This window comes from Canis lupus, chromosome 16 (genome assembly GCF_048164855.1).
Source record: "Canis lupus baileyi chromosome 16, mCanLup2.hap1, whole genome shotgun sequence".
NCBI classification, from domain to species: domain Eukaryota; kingdom Metazoa; phylum Chordata; class Mammalia; order Carnivora; family Canidae; genus Canis; species Canis lupus.
The window spans coordinates 60,552,981-60,575,480 of record NC_132853.1 but is presented as its reverse complement, the minus strand read 5'-3'; the positions used below and the strand labels follow the sequence as shown (position 1 = coordinate 60,575,480).

Here is a 22,500-nt window from a genome sequence, read left to right as displayed (position 1 = left end):
CTGTCCTCTCATTTTCTCCAATTAGCCTGGCTCTGCTGAGCAGCTCCAGCCCGCGCAGCGCGGCGCCCGCACCCCCCCAGGGCTCGGTGGTCCCTCCCCCGGCCCCTTGGAGGGGACACCTGGCGGGCGGGCAGCCTGCCCTCGGCGCTGGCTCCTTCCTCCGGCCGCCCCGTCCCAGCACCGGCTCCGGCACCCCGGCGGGTGACCACAGCCCACACCTCCTGCCTCAGCCGCGCTGTCCCCCAGACGGCAGGGACGCTCCACTCTGTGCTGAGCCAAGCCGGGGGCCCCCCACCCGGGGGAAGGTGGGGTCTGGGGAGCCACTGCCACTGCGCTGGGCCCGGGGCTTCCTCCTCCGCTGTGTGGGCGGCGGCCTGCGGCCTGGGGAGCCGTCTGAGCGCGGCCCCCTCGCTGCCAGCCACCCCGCTCGTCCCCGTGCTGGCAGGTGCTGGCTCTTGGGGGGTCGGGGGCTTTGGCCCAGAGGGTGTTGGGGCCCGCTCTGGGATTCCAGCTCCCTTTCGCCCAAAGGGGGACTCCGGAGGGAGCAGGCCCCTTCCCGGGGCCCTGCCCTGCCCGCCGCCCCTCCGGCGCCTCAGCTCCCCACGGTGTGCCAGGCAGCCGCTCCGCAGACTCTTTATTGTCGGAGGAGACCGCATCCTGGGCCTCCCGAGCCGCCGCCTCCGCCCGCGCCAGCCCCCCAGAGGGGGCAGAAGGGAGGCCAGCGCCGGGCCGGCACCAGGTTTGGGCTTGTCCCGTGGGGCCTACTTTCAGCACCTGAGTCCGGCCCCAACCGGGGCCCCGGGGGGCTCCTGCGGGCTCTCGAAGGGGCTGGCGGCCACCCCAGGGGGGATGCCCACCAGGCCGGTGTCTGCAGAGGGGTCCCGGGCCGCCCCGTCGCCGCCCCTGGAAAGCAGCAGCTTCTTGCTGGGGGCGCCGCCTGCGGGCCGGCCCGGGTCGGGGTGCCTGCTGGGGGGGCGCTCCTCCCGCAGCCTCTTGCCCATGCGCCAGCGCTGCCAGCGCCGCAGCAGCTCCGACTGCACCTGGGCAGAGGGGGGCAGAGGACGGGCTGGGCTCACTACGGGGCGCCCTGGGTGCCGAGCGAGGCCAGCCCCGCCATGGAGCACGGGGGTCCCCCGATGCCTGGGCACCCCCGTCGAGTGCTCTCCCTGAGGAGCGGCTGAGGCTGCCCATGTCGGGGTCTAGCGCCCAGTAAACGCAGGTGGACGTGGAGGGCTCCCCCCTGCCCCGGGCGCCTGTGCTTCCCCTGCCACCTACCTCCTTATTGAGGAAGCAGTACAGCACGGCCACCAGCAGGCCCTGGGGGGAGGCGACAGTCAGGGCGGCTGGGGTGGGGGAGCGGCGGGGGGGGGGGGCGCGCAGGTGCTTACAGGGGCGGGGCGGGCACCTGGAAGGAGCTGAGGAAGAGGTCGAAGAAGAGCTTGGCGGAGCGCAGCGTCCCCTGGGCATGCTCATCCGTCACGAAGGCGAACACCACCTCGTGGACCCCCAGCAGGGGGATGAGGGTCAGTGTGGACTTGGCCAGCCTGCGGGTGGGAGCCTGAGCCACCGCGCCCCCCGCGGCCCCCGCCCACCCCGCCCGGCCCGCGCCGCCCGCACCCACCGGAACTTGTAGTCGCTGTAGCGCATCTGGCGGGCCCGAAGCTTGGCCATGAGGATGAGGAGGACGCGGATGAAGATAAAGAAGTTGATCTGCGTGCGGAGGGCACGGCTCAGGGCGGTGCCCGGGCCCCCTGGACCCTCCCGTAGCTGGACCTGGCAGCCGCATGGGCCACACTCGCAGGGCTCCGGGGCCGCTGGGCACCCAGCCAGGGACCGGCCTGTGTCCCGGCTCGGTGCCAGGGCCCCCTCCCTGTCCCAGGCAGGATGTCATCCATCTCCGCAGGCCCCGCAGGCCGACAAGGAAGGCAGGGCGGAGTCAGACCCTCCCGAGGCCAGCAGGTGCCCCATCGCCTCACCAGGATCGCCAGGAAGACCGGCAGGCGTAGGATCCACCAGAACCCCATGTTGTCGTTGCTGGTCCAGCACCTGCAGGGCGGGCCCGCTCACAGCCTGCCGGACCCCCCACCCCCCGACACTGAGGGGGTCCAATCAGGGCCTTGGGAACCGAGGGGAGGCACTCAGAAACCAGCCCCGTCCTGGGGCAGCGTCGCTTCCCCACCCAGTGCGTCCTCTGGCTGGAGGACCCCCGTCCCCTGGTGCCCGGCTCCTCCCCAGAGCCCCCCGCCAGCACCCACCGGAGCCGGCGGCCAGGAGGGGTGAGCCCTTGGGCGCCCCGGGCCCTCCCCGACTCAGCTCGTACTCACTGGATGTTCTCAAACAGACACTTGACCACGGCCCAGGGGACGACAAAGAGCACGGGGGCGCCTGCGGGGAGGGGGCAGCTGTGGTCCCCGCCTCCCCATGCCCGCCACCCCCCCGCCCCCGGCCCTCCGCAGCCCACTCACCCCAGCCGACGGCCAAGTACAGGGGGAAGAAGCTCCGCTCGGGGAAGGTGGCGCGGCCCAGCAGGCTGTGCAGGTACACGCCCTCCACCAGCAGCCAGCAGTAGTTGGCCACCACGCCGTACTGCATGAACACCGCAGCCACCCGGCAGCCGGCCACCGCCTGGCCGCAGGGGCAGCATGAGCTCGGGCCGCGCGGCCCCTGCCACCCTGGGCCCCAGAGGCTGGGGAAGGGGGTGCTCACCCCGTTGCTGAGCCAGACGCTCACGCTGAGGTCGTCGCCGATCTTCTGGCTGTAGCGGGTCTTGAGCAGCGCGTCGATGACCAGCACGGAGCCCGCCTTGAGCACGAACGAGGCGAACAGGTTGGCGTGGATGTAGTTCCGGGTGCAGCGCAGCTTGCTGCGGGGACCGGGGGTCAGTGGCTGCCCGCCGCCCTGCCCACCGCAGGGGGCCGTGCCCAGGCCGAGCAGCCTACCTGAGGCCCAGCAGGACCACCAGGGCCAGGAGCAGGGCGCCCAGGGAGAGGGAGTACCCCACCGTGTACATCACCTGGAAGCTGCTGTACATCTTGGCCACTTCCTTCTACAAAGTAGAGTGGCAGGTCAGGTCTGGGGGGCCAGGCACCCGCCCCCCGGCCCCCCGGCCCCGGCGCCCCTGCGGACCTGGACTTCAATCTCCTGACCGTCCAGCTGGCACTGGGAGGCGTTTCTCCACGACTGCCCCCGGGGCCCGCGTACCCACTGCCCATCGGGCCCGCACTTCTTGAAGACGAGGCGGTGCTGCACTGGAGGGGCAGCCCAGTCAGCTCCGACCCCCAGCCGGGCCCTCAGCCTCCCCCACCTCCCCGGAGTTACCTTTGTGGTGCCAGGGCAGGTACCAGGGGCAGGAGATGTTGGCCGTGGTGTTGGGAGGGGTGTCGGGCCAACAGGAGTACTTGTCGAAGGTTCTGTTGCAGACCAGCTCTGTAAGGCAGGGTGGGGGCGGGGCCCCTCAGCAGGGCTGGGCCCCTGTCGTCCCCTCTGAGGTGCCCTGCGCATCACCCCCTGTGCCCCAGCACGCAGACTTTGCCACATCTCCCGGGGCCCCAGCAGCCTCCTCCCCGCACACCTCCCGTCTCCAACGTGCCCCAAGCCCACCCGAGCTCGGTCCTCTCCCCAGTGGCCCCCTTGCAGTGCTCCCCGCTCTGGGGGCTGCACCCCAATCTGTGGCTTCTTTCCAGGCTCCAGCGTGACCTCTGTGGCTCAAACGCCCTCCTTCCTCTGCCCAGTGCAAGCCCCTGCCCCCATCTGACGATGGCTCTCGCCCCCTGGCAACTACCCCCATCCCGACCTCTTGCCATACCCTAAGGGACCCTCAGAACTGGTATAGAAGGGGGTGTCCTGTCCCTGCTGGAGCCCACCTCCCCCCCACCCGGGCCTTGGGTGGGCTTCGTGGGCTGCCTCCCCTACCACACTGCCCACCGGGCCTGGAGCTCCCAGGGCGTGAGCTCAGTAGGTGCTGGCCAGCCAAGACCTGGACGTGGAGGGGAGGCAGGGGGCTCACCAGTGGGTGGGGGCAGCAGGCTCAGGTTGTAGAGACATTGATCACCATAGAGCTTCCACTTCTCAAACAGGAAGTCCATCACCTGGGCAGAAGAGGCCTGTGGCTGGGGGGACAGATGAAGGGACAGGTGGGACCGAGCCACGTCAGCCGGAGGAGCAGGCAGCAGATGGGGCCCCAGGGGGCTGGCGGGGGAGCGGGCAGTGGGGCTCACCTGGCAGGCCAGCAGCAGGAGGAGGAGGTGGGGGCAGCGTGGCCGGGCGGGGGGCATGCCTCTGAGCAGCCTCCCCCCACATCTGGCTGGGGCCACACAGCTGGGGCAAAGGGTCCTCGTGGGCACACGCACTCCTCTGCGGACTTCGGTCAGAGCGGCAGGGCCTGTGGGGGGACCCCCATCAGCGAGGAGACCCGGCTGGGCTCTGCTGTGATGAGCGGGCTGCCCTGCTTCCCTCAAACCGCCCCCCGAGCCTCCTGGCCTATTGATGAAGTGGGAGCCGGAGGGAGAAGATGCCAGAAGTAGTCCCTCGCTGCCAGTCACGGGGCTGGGGTCCTGCCGCCCAGCGGGCTGGGTTTCCCACGGCCGGTGGCGTCTCCCTGCAGCTCTGACAGCCCGGAGCCCACCCCTCGGTGCTGGCTGGCAGAGCCACCACGCTGCCTGGTGGCAGAGCCGCCGCCGGAAGGAGGAGCAGCCTCCCGGGATCCACCTCCTCCCTCGGCCTTTGCCGTCCTCCCCACCTATTCTTAGCCCCTGGGAAAGGCAGCTGGGCTGGGGCGGTGCCAGGGCCATCCATCACAGAGCCAGCCCCGGCCTTGCCCAGGGCACCTGCTCCGGATGGCCCCTGTCCCTCCCGTGCCCCTTCCCCGGGCGGGGGATCTAGGTGCACCCCCGGGCCCCTCCTGGGGCTCAGGCCCGGCCTCCGGGGTCCCCTGGGGCGCATCGTGCAGGTGGCTGGCTGCATATTCCTTCGAGATCATTAGTGCTGGCGCCAGGCCCCTGGCACGGGCCCCCAGCCCTGGTGGTGCCAGCAGGAGGGCTGCCCTGGGCCTGGCCCAAGTCTGGGTGGAGATCTGGGGCACCAGGCCTTATTAATTCTCCTTTCCTTGCTTGCTTTTGCTCTGACTGAATTCCACAGGGGTGCGGGGGGGCCCCTTCGAGCCTGGGTGTGGCCCTGCGGGAATGACTCCAGGGCTGTGAAGGCTCCCTTCTCTGGCACCCTGGCAAGGAGGGAGCAAGTGACGGATGGATGGACGGGTGCGCACACGGACGGATGGATGGACGATGACCAGCAGGCCGGAAGACAGTGAGCAGCCAGGGGTCAGGCTGCAGCAGGTGGAGGGGCTCAGCCTCGCCCATCAGGGTCCAGTGGGTGGAGCTGGGGCGAGCTGGCCGAGGAGGCCCCTGGGCGCGCGCCGCACCCCTGCCCCTGGCTGGGCCCCTGGGTGTCCACCTCATTCATTCGGCACAGGGTCGTCCCGGGGCTCACGGGGCTTCAGTGGCCCCCACAGGAGGGAGGGCCCTGGAAACGACAGTCCACCCTGCTCTTCAGGTGGCAAAGCTCATTGACGCCTCGTGACGGGGCAGTAGGGAACCCCACAAGACACGCAAGGGAACGAGGCCCTGAGAAGTCAAATTATGGGCCCTGGTCCCGGGGCCAGAAAGGGGCCAGCAGGTGACGCGCCCTGTCCTGCAGGGCCAGCCTCACTTCAGGGTGCCCCGGGCAGGGGCCTGAGGCCCGAGGCTTGGCACAGCTGAGGGTCGGCACACGCTGGGCTCCCGCTTCTCCAGCGGGTGAGCAGGGGCGCGGCCCCCTCAGGTGCCTCCACACTGTGGTCTGGGGCCTGTCAGTTGGCCCTGAGCTCCTGGGGGCCCCAGCTCTGCTGTCCCACCCCCACCCCAGCTGCAGGGCTGGGCAGGGAGCATCCTGTTGGGCAGTGTCCTTGCTCCCCCATCCCCTCCTCCCCCCAGAGCCTCTAGCCTCTTGGGCCCCTGCGCCCACCTCTCCTCCCACCTCTACCCTGCAGGCCAGCCCAGCACCCCCCCCCCCCCCCCCCGCCAAAAGGAAGGGCAGCAGACAGGGTGGTCTGATCCGAAGCAGGAGATAAAGCCCCTTGGGTGCCGCCCACCGCTTCTCCACCTGCCTGTCACCTCTGCCTAGAGACACTGTGGCTCCTGAGCCCTCAGCCTGGGTCTGGGACAAGTGGCTGTGGGGCGAGGAGGCCTCCACCAGGCCTGGCCTGCACCCGTGACCGAGGGCCGGGCCAAGACGCCCACAACAGGCCGTGACCTGGGCGCCTGGCCTTCGTGCCAGTGTCTCAGGGTCCCCTCAGGGCTAAGGGGAGAATCGCCAGGGGGTCCTGGGTAGAGCCTGCCGAGCACTGGGTGTGGCGCACTCCCAGGGCCTCCTCACCCTCCAGCTTGGCGGGTTTTCCACTTTATTACCCTCACTGGAGCCAGTGGGGGGAGGGGGCGGCCCTCTTCCGGGAACAGGCCCTCCCCCCTTCCTGGGCCTGGGGGTCCCGCTCCCCCGGGGGTCTCGGACCCTCCCATCCCAAGCAGCTCAGTGTTGGAGATGCCGGCAGGGTGTCAAGGGGAGAGTCAGGGGTCTGTGGGCGGCCTCTGGGCCTGGCCCCAGCCCTCCCCCCCCCCCCCCCCCCCCCCGCTGGGCTGCTTGCACGCAGGTGCCCTGCCCCGGGCTGCCCAGAACACGCCACCTCTAGATGCCAGGGCCCAGCCAGGGTCCCATGGATTTCCCTGGGGACGGCCGGGGGGCCCCCAGGCCTGGAGTGGGAGGTGGGGCCCCCAGATGGGCGGATGGCCCACCCCACAGGCAAGGCCGTGGGGTCACCCCTGCTGCCCTGCGCTCCGAATGGGGAGGGAGACTTCCAGGGTCAGAAGGGTCCGAGTTGGTGTGTGTGGGGGTGTTTGTGAAACCGGAGCAAGTAGCAGGAAGGTCATGGCCCCAGGGCAGGATCAGGGGCCAAAGGCTGTTGACAGAGCCCGGTTCCTGCTTCCTCCCCTGGGCACCCAGGCGGGTGACCTGGAGGCCAGCCAGAGAGCAGCTCCCCACCAGCCCTCATCCCCCAGCACAGAAGGGCCCGGAGGCAGCCAGCACCAGCCCGGAAGATGCGGGCAGCAGGCAGCAGGGATCTGTAGGTCCAGGTGGGGACAGACACCCTGCCACCCAGAAGTGGCAGTGGGGGCCGCTGGAGAGGTGAGAGCAGGGCAGTGACCCAGCCTCCCCGGGGGTCAAAGTGACAAGTGTGGGCCCTGCCGAGGAGCTGACCAGGTGGGGAGCGGGGACACCGGTGGAAGGGATGCCGCTGGGGGGGTCCCGGGGGGGGGTGCTGGGGCCCTCCGCAGGGGACAGCAGCTGCCCAGCCCCCTCCTCCAGGATGGCTCCATGTGGGCCCCTGGGGAGGGCCTCGGGGTGGGTGCCAGACAGGGAGTGCAGGGCTCCCCGCAGCCGCAGGACCGCCTGCCTGGTGCCCCCGAAGCGTCCCCGAAGCGCCCCCAAAGCGCGCTGGCGACCTTCCCCAGGGAAGGGAGGGCAGCGAAGCCCTGAGACCCCAGCCTGCCCCACGGGGAGCGGGGTCGGGGGGACGGGACACACTGGTTGCCTGGCTGAGCTGGAAGGGCGCAGCCAGGGACTGGGATCAGAGGCGCCCAGAGGGTGCGGACGGCGACGCCCCAGGCCCTGAGAACTCCCGCCCACGGCAGGGGTCCCCGCTGGCCATCTTGGGCTGCCCATTCCGAGCGCCCCGGCCGCACCCGCCCAGGTGGGGGCTCTGGGGACCTGCCCTCGGGGACGGGACTCACCGTGCCGCCCGCTCCTGCTCCGGCCCCGACCCTCCCGCCCTCCGCCTCCGGCAGCTCTGGTCGGCGCCGGCTCCGAGGCCAGCGGTGCGCAAACTTTCCAGCGGGGACGCTGGGTGGCGGTGGCGGTGGCGGCGGAGGCGGAGGCGGAGGGGCGGGGGCGGCCCCCGGGAGGGGTAGAGGGAGGGGGAGCGGCAGCCAAGGGTCCCCGCCCGCCCCTCCGCCGGCTCCTGCCTGCGCCTCCGGCCCCCAATGCGCCCCAGCACCTGCCCCCCGACTCCTGCCCTCAGATCCCCCCTGGACTCTCTCTGCAGCCCCCCCGCCAGGTCTGGGTTGCCCCCTCCCCTCGGAACAGGCCTGCGGACAGGGTCACGGCGGGGTCCGCAGCTCCCCACGGGGACAAGGGAGGAGGGTGGACAGGAGGGGTCTGCGCCTGGACGCCCCCACCTCTCCTGCCACCCTCCCCTCCTGGGATCCTGGCCGCTGATTTGCCGAGAGGCCTGCCCCCCCAATACCCCAGTTACCCCACCTTGGCTCCCGGGTGACATTCTTTCCCGGGAGCGTAGAGCATGCTGGACTTGGTGGGGAGGGCAAGGCTGGGGGCGCTCAGGGCCCCCCAGCACCACTCAGCAGTCCCACTGGCCAGTGGCCGGTCCCCCACTGGCCACCGCTGCTCCTGTTGCCCTGGGGTCGCCGGCCAGCTCGTGTCCCGCCCCCTGCCCACTTCTGCCCCCAGCCGCCCTCCTGATGCCCTCGCCTCCCCCAGGTCTGAGGCCTGAGTCCCAGCCCTTGCTCAGCGCCTGCTGACTTCAGGGGCCTCATCTTTCGGCCCGGGACATCCTGGACCCTGCAGGTCACGGCCTCCCAGGAAGTCACCCTGCGTCTGTGGCCCCAGGCGCACCCCCCTGCTACCCTCCCCTCCCTTCCCCTCCCCTCCCCTCCCCTCCGTCCTCCCTCCCTGCCCGCAGCTGCGTGTCACCCGGACCCTGGGGCCTCACCTGGAGCCCTCTCCCTGACCTGCTCCCCTCCCCGGGGCACTTCACCCACTGGCCTCTGACACCTGGCAGTGTCCCGAGGGCTCCCATCCACCAGCAAACCGTGTTGGTGTGGGGCTGCGGCCTCCTGTCAGCCCTTGTCTGTCACCCGCTGTCACCCAGGACACCCCCCAGTCTCCTTGTTAGGTGCTGTCCTTCGTCTTTGGGGATCTTCACCCAACTTTTCTACTTTAGGGGGTGTCAGCTCCCAAGGCCCTCCTTCCTGCAGACCGACCCGCTGCCGGCCCACAGGTGGGTGGTCTTCAGCGCTCTTTGCGCCCTCTGGGGACTCAGGAGGGGGGCTCCCGGGGGGGTCCGCACCGCCCTCCAGACCCCAATTCTTATCTCTTACCAGCCCACCCCAGACCCTACCCCCAGGGCGAGCCTTTGTGTTTCGGTTCTGGGAATGGGCAGAAGGCAAAGGTCAGAGATTGTGGCCCTGCCTGTGAGGGGGCTGGGGGTGCTGCGGGGAGCAGGTGCTGGGGGGAGGCTGCCTCCCTCAGCGAAGACACCCCTCCCCCAGCCCTCCCTCTAGCGCCTCCCTCTCGTCTGGGGGTGGGGTGCCCGTGTGGGCTGGCACAGGGCCCTGGAGGTGTGTCGTGTCCCCCCTCCAGCCCCTGGGGGGACCCTGCCCTGCAGCCTCGGTTGGGTCGGTTGGGTCACAGCCCAAAGAGGTGACTTGGAATAAATGTACGTGAGGAGCGGGGTGGGGGGAGTAGGGAGCAGACGGGGTGGGGGCCTGGGGGGGGCTGGGCCACCTCTGTTTACATAACCGACTCCTGGCTTCCTGGCTGTAAACAGCGGGAGCTGGGAGCCAGGGGCTGGGCCTTCCCACGTGGCGTCCGGGGCCGGGCCCAGGATGAGGGCCCAGGAAGGTGCCCGCTGCCCTCCGTGGAGCCACCCCGCCTCCCCCATGAGTCCCCAAGGCGCGTCCCTGGGGGCCGGGAGGCTCGTGCTCTGGGAGGCCTGGGCTGGGGACTGACGCCCCTCCCCTGCCCCTGGAATGCGGGCTGACCTTCTGCAGTGCGGGTTCTGACAAGCCTGCTCTGCCCAAGGGGGCGAGGGGGCGGCACCTGCTGGCCTGGGGGGGACCCCAGACACCCACCCTCAGGGCCCAGGGTGGTGACAGGAGGCAGCAAGCAAAGGGGTGTTCAGCCCAGATAGCAGTGGATGGAAACCCAGGCAGAGGGACCGCGGGTGGGGAGTGGGGAGGGGACATGGGAGCTGAGGGTGGAGGGAAGGGGTGGCGGGCGACCCGCTGTTTCTCCCGGGTTTGGGGAGTCCACTGGCCCCTCCCCTGACAATGGCTAGAGTTCCACACCCGGCCTAGTACTCGGTACCGCGGGGCCTGTCACACGGGCGTCCCCGTGTCAGCCGGGGTCCCTCGAGCATTGCCTCCTGGGCGCCCTGGCCGCACTCCCCGGGTTTCATGCCACCACCCGCCCCGCCCCGTGGTGGTGGCCGCGGTGTCCTGGCTCCAGGTTCTGGGCTCGCAGGCAGGGCGGGACCCCAGGGGACCCCAGGGGCCGGGGCGGGGGGGGGGGGGGGCGCGCAGGCTGGGACCCAGGGCGACGCTGCAGGAAGCAGGGAGAGCCCCAGGCCCGCACCTCTGCAGCCGTCGAACAGAGGACGAGACGAGCCCGTGACGAGAACCCTAACATCTGCAATTTTCCAAGTGGAAGCAAGGCGCTGCAAGGCCAGGGGCCCCACTTCCCGTGTCTGCTTTAAAATATGTGAGACGTTTCAGGCAAAAAAGGTACAGAAGGCGTCAGTTGCATGAAGAACCGAGCGCTATAACCGAGCCGTTAGGGGCGCCTGGCCGCCCCGTCCCTGGGCCAGCGGCTCTGGGTCTCGGGGTGCCGAGTGCGAGCCCCGGGTGGCGTGCAGGTGACTCCGGGGAACAAAGAAAAAAGGAAAGAAATCGTGCCGCTGCCGCCACCAAAGGCCCTCCTGCAGAGACCCCTGCCCCGGCCCCTCGCCACATGCGTGTGCGCGTCCAGATGGCGCGTGAGCTTGGGGAGCGAGCTGTGCCGGGCATGGCGGGGGCCGCGCGGTCTTGGCTGCTGCCGCCAGTTGAGCATCGGACACTCGGTCTCAGCTCCGGTCCTGATTGCGGAGGGGGGGGGGGCGGTGTCGTGGGATCCAGGCCGCGAGGCTCCACCCTGCTTGGAGTCGGCTCCACTTCCTCGCTCTGCGCACCGCCCCCCACCCCACCTCTTGCGCGTGCGTGCTCTCTCTCAAATAAATAAATACATCTTTTTTTAAAAAAAGATTTTGTTTATTTATTCATGAGAGACACACACACACAGAGGCAGAGACACAGGCAGAGGGAGAAGCAGGCTCCATGCAGTGAGCCCGATGCAGGACTCGATCCCAGGACCCTGGGGTCATGCCCTGAGCTGAAGGTGACACTAAACCACTGAGCCACCCAGGCTGTCCCTTAAATAAATACATCTTTAAAAATCAATAAACAAAAAGAAACGGCCAGGCTCTTCCCGGGGCAGCGGCTGCCTGGCAAGCTCCCAGCTGCCGAGCTGAGGGTGCGGGGCCCACCTCCGCCCGGACGCCCAGGGTTGGCAGGCCTTCTCGTTGAAAAAATTGGTTCTTGAAAAACTTGAGTGATAAGAGTTCCTTCTACCTTCTGGACAGAAGTCGCCTTTAACAGATACTTAGTTTGTAAGTATTTGCTTCCATGTGGTGGCTTGTCTGCTGCTTCCTTTTTTTTTAAAAATTTTTTATTCTTTTATTTTTTATTTATTTATGATAGTCACAGAGAGAGAGAGAGAGAGGCAGAGACACAGGCAGAGGGAGAAGCAGGCTCCATGCACCAGGAGCCCGACGTGGGACTCGATCCCGGGTCTCCAGGATCGCACCCTGGGCCAAAGGCAGGCGCCAAACCGCTGCGCCACCCAGGGATCCCAAATTTTATTCTTTTAAAGATTTTATTTATTTATTTGAGAGAAAGAGAGAGAGAACCCACAAGCGGGGGAGGGGCAGAGGGAGAAGCGGGCTCCCTGTGGGGACTCGATCCCAGGACCCAGGGTCACGCCCTGAGCCCAAGGCAGACGCTCACCCGCTGATTCCCCCCCACCCCACCCCGCACCCCTGGAGCCAGAGATCGAGAGCGCCTTCTGGGGACCTCCCTCCCGCGGGGTCTTCAGTTGTGCCGACACAAGCCAAGGCTCCAGGAACCCGAGCCTGCGGAGTGGGGCGCGGGGAGCCCACTGCTCCTTCTCTCCCGCTTCTGGTCCTGCCCCAGATCAGAGCGGCCTGGCCTCTCTGGGCGGAGACTGTGTGCACGCGGGGTGCACACGCACGTGCCCGGCCCCGGGGGTACTGGCCGCCCTCTGAGTCTCCAAGGAGACGGTCGGGGAGCAGTGAGGTTGCCGAGGAGCCACCTTGCACCCCGGAAGGCCCTGGCTGACCTTTGGCCCCGGGTCAGGCGTGGGGGGTGCTTATGGGCTGCTGTGCATCAGCACGGGTCCAGCCCGGGGGGAGGAGGGGCACGAGCCTCAGGTCCGTCAGCAAACAAAAGCTGGTGTCACGGGAGAGGCGCTGCCAGGGCAGGGGGGACGGGGGGTCCTGGGCACTGGAGGCCGGGCACCTGCGGGTTGGTCCCGGGGCTCGCGGTGCCCTGGTGCCGGCCGCCTGCCCGCAGCTGGGCACGGGAGGGGGCCGCCTGGCCCGTCTTCATCTCCCTGGGCCGCCTTCTCCGCACCTCCCCTGATCTTGTTGTGTGGTTGTAAAAGAAGCACCTGCAGGTGGCCTGTCCCCCCAGGCCGGGTGCTGGCCCAGGACCCCCAGGAGGTCAGGAGGTGGGTGCAGTGGGAGCCCCGAGCCCGCGTGCCTGATCTGCAGGGGGTTCTGGGCCCCGAGACCAGCCTCCGTGGTCGCTGCCCCAGTCTCCCAGGTGGGAGGTGAAGTGGCAGGTGCAGGGGAAGGGCCCGGCAGGCTTGAGCGGAGGGAGGCGAGACCAAGGACACTGGCACTCTCCCTCTCTGGCCATCATTCTCTCCCCGAGTGACCCCCATCCTCTGGGAGGACACCTGGGTCCTGGCCTCTGTCTCGCCGGCTGCCTCTCGCCCCGAGCCACCATCCAGGTCATTATAGGCTCTGTGCAGTCACATGAGGTGTCATCCAGTGCGGCTGGAGCAAATCAGGCCACTTAGAGGGATGGCTGCGGCGGGAAGGGGCCCTGGGGCCACCGGCTCTGGATGGGGCCAGGTTCAGGTCAGTGACAAAGCAGGGGGGAGGGCGGGGGGCCGGTGCCACTGGCAGAGGAGGCGGGAGACAGGTGGTGGTGCAAGGGCTCAGAGGAGCCGTCGGGCAGGTGGCCCCCAACCCGGGAGCTCAGGCTGCGGCAGGGCAGACAAGCCACGGGCCCCCATTGAGGTCATTAGAGTCAAAGGTGACTGGGACGGAGGAGGCCTTGTCCCCGGGCTCCTGCGGGGCGCTCCAGGCCCAGTGGCGAGGGGGGACGAGGGGCAGGGAAGCCGGCAGAGGGACTCAGGCTGGCGGTGCCCGGTGGGCTCGCCCACAGCCGGAGCCGCAGCGCTTGGGGGCCGCCCCACGGCCTTCTGATGCCCCGTGGGCTTACGACCCAGCAAGGCTCCTTGTGCCCCCACCCCACTGGTCCCCGACCCCCGACGGACAATGGGGTCATCTCTCAGGGGCACACGGGGCCCACAGCCTGGCCCCTGCCTAACCTCTCTCGTCTCAGAAGGGTGAACTGGGTGGAGCTTGGGGCCAGGAAGCTGGGGGTTCCCTGGAGGGTGGCGGCAATGGGGTGGGGACAGCTGCTCACCTGGGGTGGACGGGCCTGCGCGCAGGGTGGGCAGGAACCCGCTGGCCACAGCTCTCCAGTGTTCCACAGGCACGGGGGTGACAGCAGCAGGGATTGGGCTCTGGCCGGTGGGAAGCCCTGAAGCAGCAGCAGGAACTCGGGGTCCCCCCACCGAGCAAGACCCGGAAGCGCCCTTTAGGGGCCACGCTCAGCACCCCACACGTGTGCGTGGAAGTCTCAACGCCAGTACCTGTGTGACTGGCAATGAGATCATGGGGTGGGCACCGGCCCAGCATGACCGGGTCCTTTCTAAGAGGTGAGAACAGACTCACGTAGACAGACGACCAGGTGAGGCCCGGGGGATCCCTGTGAGCCGAGGGAGAGGCCTCAGGAGGGGCCGGCCCGGATCCCGGAGCCTGGCTCTGGACCCCGAAAAACCAGGGGTGCTGTGGAGCCCCGGCGGCCCCAGCAGTGCTCAGGGTCCCGTCCTAAAGCCAGGCAGACTCAGGCCCAAGATTTGATTGAAGGGTGCTGGGCCCCCAAGCACCGGGCAGCCTCCCCACGACGTGGGGCCACAGGGACCTAGAGCGGAGGAGACCCCACCAGCCAGTGGGACACCTGCCGGGAGCACCCAAGAGCCTGGAATCCGCTGGCCCGAAGCTCGCAGGCCCACACAGGGGTCCAGTCTCCTGCGTCCCTGGCCAGGACCTCTGCCTGCCTTCTGTACTGCCCACCAGAAAAGAGGGTCAGTTTTTGTTTTTTTTTTTAAGATTTTATTTATTTATTCATGAGAGACACAGAGAGAGAGGCAGAGACCCAGGCAGAGGGAGAAGCAGGCTCCATGCAGGGAGCTCGGCGGTGGAGCGTCTCTGCCTCTGCTCAGGGCGTGACCCCGGGGTCCCGGGATCGAGTTCCGCGTCTGGCTCCCCGCGGGGAGCCTGCTCCTCCCTCTGCCTGCATCTCTGCCTCGCTCCGGGTGTCATAGATAAATAAACAACATCTGAAAAAAAATAAAAAGGGAGCGTCAGTGAGTCGGCTCCCCAGGGTGAGGAAGGGCCTGGCTGCCCGGGGCAGGACAGGGTGGTGCCCCCCAGGGGCCCAGGCTGGAAACAGCTGGGTCCCTCTCTGCACCTGCTCAGGTGCCCCGTCCGGCCTGGGGATTACGGGGTCTCCCCACCCGGTCCCTCGGGGCCCGTGTCCCTCGGGAAGCCATGGCCACCGTCCCCAAACCTTCACCCCAGGCAGCCTGGGCCTTCCTCCCACGCTGTGCCCCAGACGCGCGCGGGCTCCCCACGGTGCTGGCTGGGGTCGGGCTGGATGGACTGGCCGTGTGGCCCGACCTCTCCCTTCCTCCTTCCCGGGGGTGGGGAGCTTGGGTCACCGTCTGCTCGGGAGGACCTCAGGGTCCGGCGCTTCTGCCCCTGGGAAGCACAGAGTGGCCCGCCCAGGAAGTGCATCCCCGGGCTCCTCCAGCCCTGGAGGGCGGCCACCCGGCCAGTCCTGCGTCGTCGGCTCCCCGTCCCCCTGGGAGGCCGTGTGGTCAGCCTGCACCCCGCCACCCCCTGCGGGGCACCCCAGGCCTGGCCCGTTCTGCTCTGGGCCTTCCCGGCCTGACGCCACAGGGCTGCCCCCCAGCGGCCACTCGGGGGGCGACAGGCTCGGGCGTACCTGCAGCTCCGGGGCCACAGCTTGGCACAGGCCACCCCTGACGCCCCTGGGGCCGCTGCCTGGGCCACCGAGGAAGGAGCCTGGGACCCCCATTAGGGCTCTGACGGGGCCACGGGCCTCATGGCTCCAGGACAGACCTGCACAAGCGGAGCTGCGGGTCCGGGGAAGCCGCTTGTCCCCCACGCTGCCCGAGTCGCCTCCAGCCCAGACCCTGCAGGTGTGCGCCCGCCCCCCCAGATGGCGGCAACCCTCCCACGCCGTTCGTGAATCACTTAGCGTCCAGTCTGGAGGCGCCAGGAGGGTGACAGCGCTGCCTTCCTTGTTTTATGTTTTTAAAGATTTTATTTATTTATTCATGAGAGACACAGAGAGAGACAGAGACAGAGACAGAGGGAGAAGCAGGGAGACAGAAGCAGGACTCGATCCTGGGACCCCGGAGTCACGCCCTGGGCCGAAGGCAGGCGCCCAACCTCTTAGCCACCTGGGTGTCCCCTTTTTATTTTTATTTATTTACTTGGGAGCGAGAGCAGGAGTGGAGGGAGGGGCAGAGGGACAGGGAGACACAGGCTCCAGCGAGTGCAGAGCCCACCTCACAGCCCGAGCAGAAGTCAGGCCTCCGACGACGCTCTATGGGCCGTGCTTCCCCCCCACCCCACCGACCGCCCCCACTCCTGCGTAGTGCCCTTTCCAAGGACTTGGGGACACAACAGATTCCACCAGGACAGGATCCAGGGCTGTTTCCATTTCTTTTTCTATCCTTTTTTTTTTCCTGTAGTTTCAAGTTTTTATTTAAATTCCAATTAGAAAAAAAAAAATCCCAATTAGTTACCGTAAGGGGTAGCACCAGCCTCAGATGCAGGACACAGGGACCACCTTCCGGACCGACGTCACCCGGTGCCGCCTCGACAGGCGCCCTCCCGCATCCCCGGCACCTGCCCCCGCGGCTCCGTCACCCTCACTCTGTTCTCTGTGGCGAAGAGTCTGTTTGTTGATTTGTCTCTTTTTTCCCCTTTGCTCACTTGTTTTGCTTCTTAAATTCCACACACGCGTGAAATCACATGATGTTCGTCTTTCCCTGACTTTTGCTGGGCGTCATACCCTCTAGCTCCGCCTGAGTCACCGAACATGGCAGGATTTCATTCCATGTCGGGGCGGAATCATCTTCTGTCGCTGTTTTAATTTCTACGTCCGGTTGCGGTGGGCACAGCTGCTGTCCGCAAGACATTGTCTCGGGCAGCCCGGGGGGCTCAGCGGTTTAGTGCCGCCTTTGGCCCAGGCCCTGATCCTGGGGTCCCAGGATCGAGTCCCACGTCGGGCTCCCTGCATGGAGCCTGCTTCTCCCTCTGCCTCTGTCTCTGCTTCTCTCTGTGTGTGTCTCTCATGAATAAATAAATAAAAATCTTTTTTTTAAATTTTTATTTATTTATGATAGTCACACAGAGAGAGAGAGGCAGAGACACAGGCAGAGGGAGAAACAGGCTCCATGCACCGGGAGCCCGACGTGGGATTCGATCCCGGGTCTCCAGGATCGCGCCCTGGGCCAAAGGCAGGCGCCAAACCGCTGCGCCACCCAGGGATCCCAAATAAATAAAAATCTTAAAAAAAAAAAGAAGACATCGTCTCTTCCTGCTTGGTTTTCTTTTGGGGACCGTCCCACCCGTGGGCTACAGCTTGGCCGGTCAGCCCGTCCTGGGCAGCTGAGGTCGGGGTTGACTCAGGAAGGCGAATGGCTCCCATGGGGTCAGTGAGAGGTCATCTAGGTCTTTGCTCTCGCCCTATCCGTGGGGAATCTGAACTGGTGGAACGAGGCCTCCACTTGAGGCTGCCCCAGAAAGAAGCCATACAGAGGAAAGCTGGCCTGAGGCAGGAGAAGAGGAGTGGGTGAAGCACCTGGATCAAGCCATACCTGAAGGCTCACCCCCCAGGGTTTTCAGTTATACAAGCCAATACATTTTCTTTGGTACCTGTCATTTTGAACCTTATTTCTGTACCATGTAATCAGGAGACTCCCAATTAATGCAAGGTGTATGACCCACTAAATATTAACAATCTTAGTCTATTTTTCTATCAGATTTCTGTTTTTTTTTTTTTTTTAAGATTTTATTTATTTATTCCTGAGAGACAGAGAAAGAGGCAGAGACACAGGCAGAGGGAGAAGCAGGCTCCCTGCCAGGTGTCAGATGCAGGACTCGATCCCAGGACCTCGGGGTCATGACCTGAGCCAGAAGCAGATGCTCAACCACTGAGCCACCCAGGAGTCCCAAGGAATTGTTTTTCTATTCCTGAGTTGCTAAGAAATTTTTTTTTTAATGGCAAATGAGCATTCAATTGAATCAAGTATCTGTGCAGCCATGGAGATGATGGCACGTCTCTTTTCTTCTCTGATGTGTAATGAGGAATGTGCTCATCGGCTTCCTGACACCGAAATCCTGCTGTAAGCCCCATGTGGTCATGAGGGCTCACATTTTTCTTTTTCTTTTTAAGATTTTATTTCTTTATTCATGAGAGACCCAGAGAGAGAGGCAGAGACCCAGGCGGAGGGAGAAGCAGGCTCCCTGCAGGGGGCCTGATGTGGGACTCGATCCCAAGACCCCCGGATAAGGCCCTGGGCCCAAGGCAGATGCTCAACAGCTGAGCCCCCCGGGCGTCCCTTACATTTTTCATATCTAGCTGACTTCACCTTATTACCAGTGTGCTGAGGCCCTCTGCACTCGGTGGTGAATCAGGTTGGTCTACTAATTTGCATTTTGGGGTTGAGCTCACAGGAGCCTTCTGTGAAAGTTTTAAGACCCAGATGTTCCTGTTCTGTAAACATTCCGTGAACATTTTTTTTTAATTTATTTATTTTTTTAAATTTTTATTTATTTATGATAGTCACAGAGAGAGAGAGAGAGAGGCAGAGACACAGGCAGAGGGAGAAGCAGGCTCCATGCACCGGGAGCCCAATGTGGGATTCGATCCTGGGTCTCCAGGATCGCGCCCTGGGCCAAAGGCAGGCACCAAACCGCTGCGCCACCCAGGGATCCCCTCCGTGAACATTTTTTATAAAAGATTGTGTTTATTTAATCATGAGAGAGAGAGAGAGAGAGAGAGGCAGAGACACAGGCAGAGGGAGAAGCAGGCCCCATGCAGGGAGCCCCACGTGGGACTCGATTCGGGGTCTCCAGGATCACACCCTTGGCCGGAGGCGGCGCTAACCCGCTGAGCCCCCCAGGCTGCCCACATTCCATGAACATTTAATCAGAATTTGCCTGTAGGGACACCTACAGGCACCTGCCTTCGGCCCAGGGTGTGACCCCAGAGTCCTGGGATCAAGTCCCCCATCGGGCTCCCCGCAGGGAGCCTGCTCCTCTCTCTGCCTGTGTCTCTGCATCTCTCTCTGTGTCTCATGAATAAATAAATAAAATCTTAAACAAACAACAAAAAAGAATTCGCCTGTGCAAGCAGCTGGAGCGGTGTGCAGCCTGTGGGCGGGACCGCGGGGACTGGCATTTTGGCAGCGGCTCCAGGGCAGGCGAGGAGCGGGACAGGGACCATGGACCAGGGCGCTGCCGGCCGGTGGGGCCCAGTGGGGCGAGGCCTGCGGTGGGCGGGGACGGCGCTGAGCACAGGTGCAGCCTGGGGGGCTCAGCGGGTTAGTGCCGCCTTTAGGGCCCCCGCCTGGGGTGGGGGGGGCCTGGCCGCTTGGGCTGAGCTCGTGGGCCCAGCTCGCCGGCCTGGCTGCTCTGCTCGTTCACTCCGCCTGCCTCGTTCTTAGGACCGAATCTGCTCCATCCTCCGCACGAACCAGCCGTTCCTAGTGTCTGCTCGGGACTGGGTCTCCGGGATTCCGGCTCGTGGCCACTGGGTCCCTCCCATCCCGCGCGCTCCCGCCACAGCTTTGGCCTTTCGCGTCTCCTTGAAGTGTGAGCCTTGAGTTTCTGTCCATCGATTTCTTTCTTTCATCCTCATCTTTAGTCGCTCCTTCCTCCTGTTCTCTCTGTGTTTCTGTTACAACCGCCCCCCCTGACCGCGTAGACGCCGGTTCAGTTTTGCAAGAAGCGCATTTCAGGCTGCGCACCTCCCCCGCGCTCCTGCGGTCCGCTGCACGGTTGGCTGGGTTGCACACTCATCATTGGCCGTTGAGAATTTTCCACGCTTTCCCCTGTGCTCGTCCCCTCGGCAGCCAAGCCACCTCGGAGCGGGTATTTTAGTTTTGAGCATATGTTTCTCTTTTGAGGAAACTCTCTTTTGATACTTAAAAGAAAAATATAGTTTTGGGAGGATTTTTTCCCCCTTTTGTAGATTCCTTGGGGTTTTCGAGGGGATAGCAAGACACGGGCAGATGGAGGTAGTTTTATTTCTTCCTTTCTATTCGTGTCTTTTGTTTTTCTGCCGCTGGCTCTGGAGCCGGAGCCTGCTCTGGCCTCAGGGAAGCCCTTTGTCCCCAGTGTCCAGGGCAACCCTAGCCCCGGGCTCTTGGACGCTTTCCCAGTCCTGTTGCGATAGTTCCTTCTAGTTTCCTGAGAGGTCTTTAAAATCATGAATAGGTGTTGAATTTTGTCAGGTTTCAATTCTTCTTCAGTCAATGAATGGCAGTGACTTTCCTTTTTATTTTTATTTTTTTGAATTTTATTTATTTATTCATGAGAGACACAGAGAGAGGGAGAAGCAGGCTCCCTGCGGGGACCCGATGCGGACCTCGAACCCTGGAATGCGGGATCATGGCCTGAGCCAAAGGCAGATGCTCAACCACTGAGCCACTCAGGTGTCCCTCTTTGGAGTTTTAAAATTATGAATCCAATGTCCTTCATATTCATAAGGCTGTTCGAATGACCTACTTCACGTTGGATCGCTTGCGGTCATCTCTGCTCTCCCGGGGATAGTCCCCTCCCATCTAAGTTGTCAAATGTACTGGAGTAGACTTGTTTATCATGTTCCCTCAATATCCTTCTGGGGTCTGGGGATCCCAGGTGGCTCAGCGGTTGGGTGTTTGCCCTTAGCTCAGGGCGTGACCCCGGGGTTCCAGGATCGAATCCCGCGTTGGGCTCCCTGCGTGGACCCAGCTTCTCCCTCTGCCTGTGTCTCTGCCTCTCTGTGTGTGTCTCTCGTGAATAAATAAAATCTTAAAAATTAAAAAAAATTTAAAAGAAAAAAATCCTTCTGGCGTCTGTAGGATCTGCAGTGATGGTCCCTCCTGTCTTGCTAGAAGTCTATCAATTTTATTGACCTTTTCTTTTTTTTTTAAATTTTTTTATTTTTATTTATTTATGATAGTCACAGAGAGAGAGAGAAAGAGAGGCAGAGACACAGGCAGAGGGAGAAGCAGGCTCCATGCACCGGGAGCCTGATGTGGGATTCGATCCCGGGTCTCCAGGATCGCGCCCTGGGCCAAAGGCAGGCGCCAAACCGCTGCGCCACCCAGGGATCCCTTTATTGACCTTTTCAAAGAAACATTTTTTGGTTCTTTGATTTAAAAAAGTATATTTTGGGCAGTCCGGGTGGCACAGCAGTTTAGTGCTGCCTTCAGCCCAGGGCCTGATCCTGGAGACCCTCTGCCTCTCTCTCTATGTCTCTCATGAATAAATAAATAAAATCTTAAAAAAATAAAATTGAAATTTAAAAGTATATTTTATTTACTTATTTGAAAAAGCGAGAGAGATCACATGCCGCGGGGGAGGCAGAGGGAGAAGCAGACTCCCCGCTCAGCGGGATCACGACCTGGGCCCAAGGCAGACCCTTCACCGACTGAGTCACTCAGGAGCTCCTACTTGCTTAAAATTTCATTGATTTCTCGTATCGGTATTATTTCCTTTCCTTCTCCTTGCTTAGTGTTTGTTTTTGCTCTTTTCCCCTCTAGACCTTAGAATGGAATCTCACCTTTTCTGTTTGAAAACTTTCTTTTTAGTCTGTTTATTGCTACAAGTTTCCCTCAAAGCTCTGTGTTTGTTGCAGTCACAAAGTTTTTACATGTTGTACTTTCGTTTTTATTCACTTCAACTTTTTTTTTTTTTTTTTTTTTTTTAGTTTTCCTTGAGCTGTCTTGTTGACGCATGGGTCATTTCTTTTCTTCTTTTCTTTTTAATTTTATTTATTTATTCATGTGAGACACAGAGAGAGGCAGAGACACAGGCAGAGGGAGAAGCAGGCTCCCTGCGGGGAGCTGATGCGGGACTCGATCCTGGGACCCCGGGGTCACGGCCTGAGCCGGAGGTAGATGCCCAACCACTGAGCCACCTGGGCGCCCCGCATGGCTTGTTTTGTACATGGTGTGTAGTATAGTCTCCAAACGCTCGGGGATTTCTTATCTATTACTGATTTCATTGTGGCTAGAGATGCAATTTGATGATTTCAAGTCTTTTAAGTTTGTTGTGGTTAGTTTTCTGGCTCAGGGTATGGTCCCCCACGGTCTCCCTGGGCTCTGCCTTTGTGGGTGGAACATTCTGCACGTGCCCACTAGATCCTGTTGCTCAGTGTGAGGAGACCTTCCACATTCCTGGGGATTTTCTATCCAATTCTTCTATTAGCTGAGCTAATAGCTTTTATTAGCTTCTATCCAATTCTTCTATTCTCCTATTATAATCGTAGATTTGTCTATTTTTCGAAATAACTCTTGAGTAAAAAGAAAATCAAATGATCAAAGCATCTGGCTGGCTCAGTCTGCAGAGCATGTGACTCTTGATCTCAAGGTCATGAGTTTGAGCCCCAAGTTGGGCCTAGAGATTAGCTAAAAATAAATTTTTAAAAGATTTTTATCTTTTTTTCAATGATCCATAATGAGGGAACACTATCGATCAGCAACCTGTGGAATAGAGCAAAGTCAGTGTCAGAGGAAACCCGTTATAACCATTAAGGCATGACTTAGAAAATGTGAATGGTTGGTAATCAGTGGAGTGATGAAAAAGATAATGAGCGAACATTAGGAACAGCTCCAGGCCAACACATTCAACACATTTCTTGAAAAACACAAAGCACCAAAGCTCAGTGAAGAAGTAGTGCCCTGGGATCCCTGGGTGGTGCAGCGGTTTAGCGCCTGCCTTTGGCCCAGGGCCCGATCCTGGAGACCCGGGATCGAATCCCACGTCGGGCTCCTGGTGCATGGAGCCTGCTTCTCCCTCTGCCTGTGTCTCTCCCTCTCTCTCTCTCTCTCTCTCTCTCTCTCTCTCTCTGTGTGTGTGTGTGTGTGTGACTATCATAAAAAAAAAAAAAAAAAAGGGAT

The 22,500-nt window shown here is 63.2% G+C and overlaps 1 protein-coding gene across 1 annotated transcript; it reads right to left on the bottom strand.

Annotated features, from left to right (window-relative positions):
• Window positions 1–608: 608 nt before the first annotated feature.
• Window positions 609–7,917, bottom strand: GCGR (glucagon receptor). The gene is made up of 14 exons (XM_072781985.1): window positions 7,821–7,917; window positions 4,218–4,381; window positions 4,007–4,109; window positions 3,319–3,426; window positions 3,127–3,248; window positions 2,940–3,046; window positions 2,707–2,863; window positions 2,466–2,625; window positions 2,325–2,385; window positions 1,977–2,046; window positions 1,622–1,710; window positions 1,406–1,544; window positions 1,276–1,317; window positions 609–1,040 (listed from the first exon to the last, which is right to left on the bottom strand). The coding sequence occupies exons 2-14, from the start codon at window positions 4,272–4,274 to the stop codon at window positions 768–770; spliced, it is 1,488 nt and encodes a 495-aa protein (XP_072638086.1). The 5' UTR covers window positions 4,275–4,381; window positions 7,821–7,917; the 3' UTR covers window positions 609–767.
• Window positions 7,918–22,500: the final 14,583 nt, after the last annotated feature.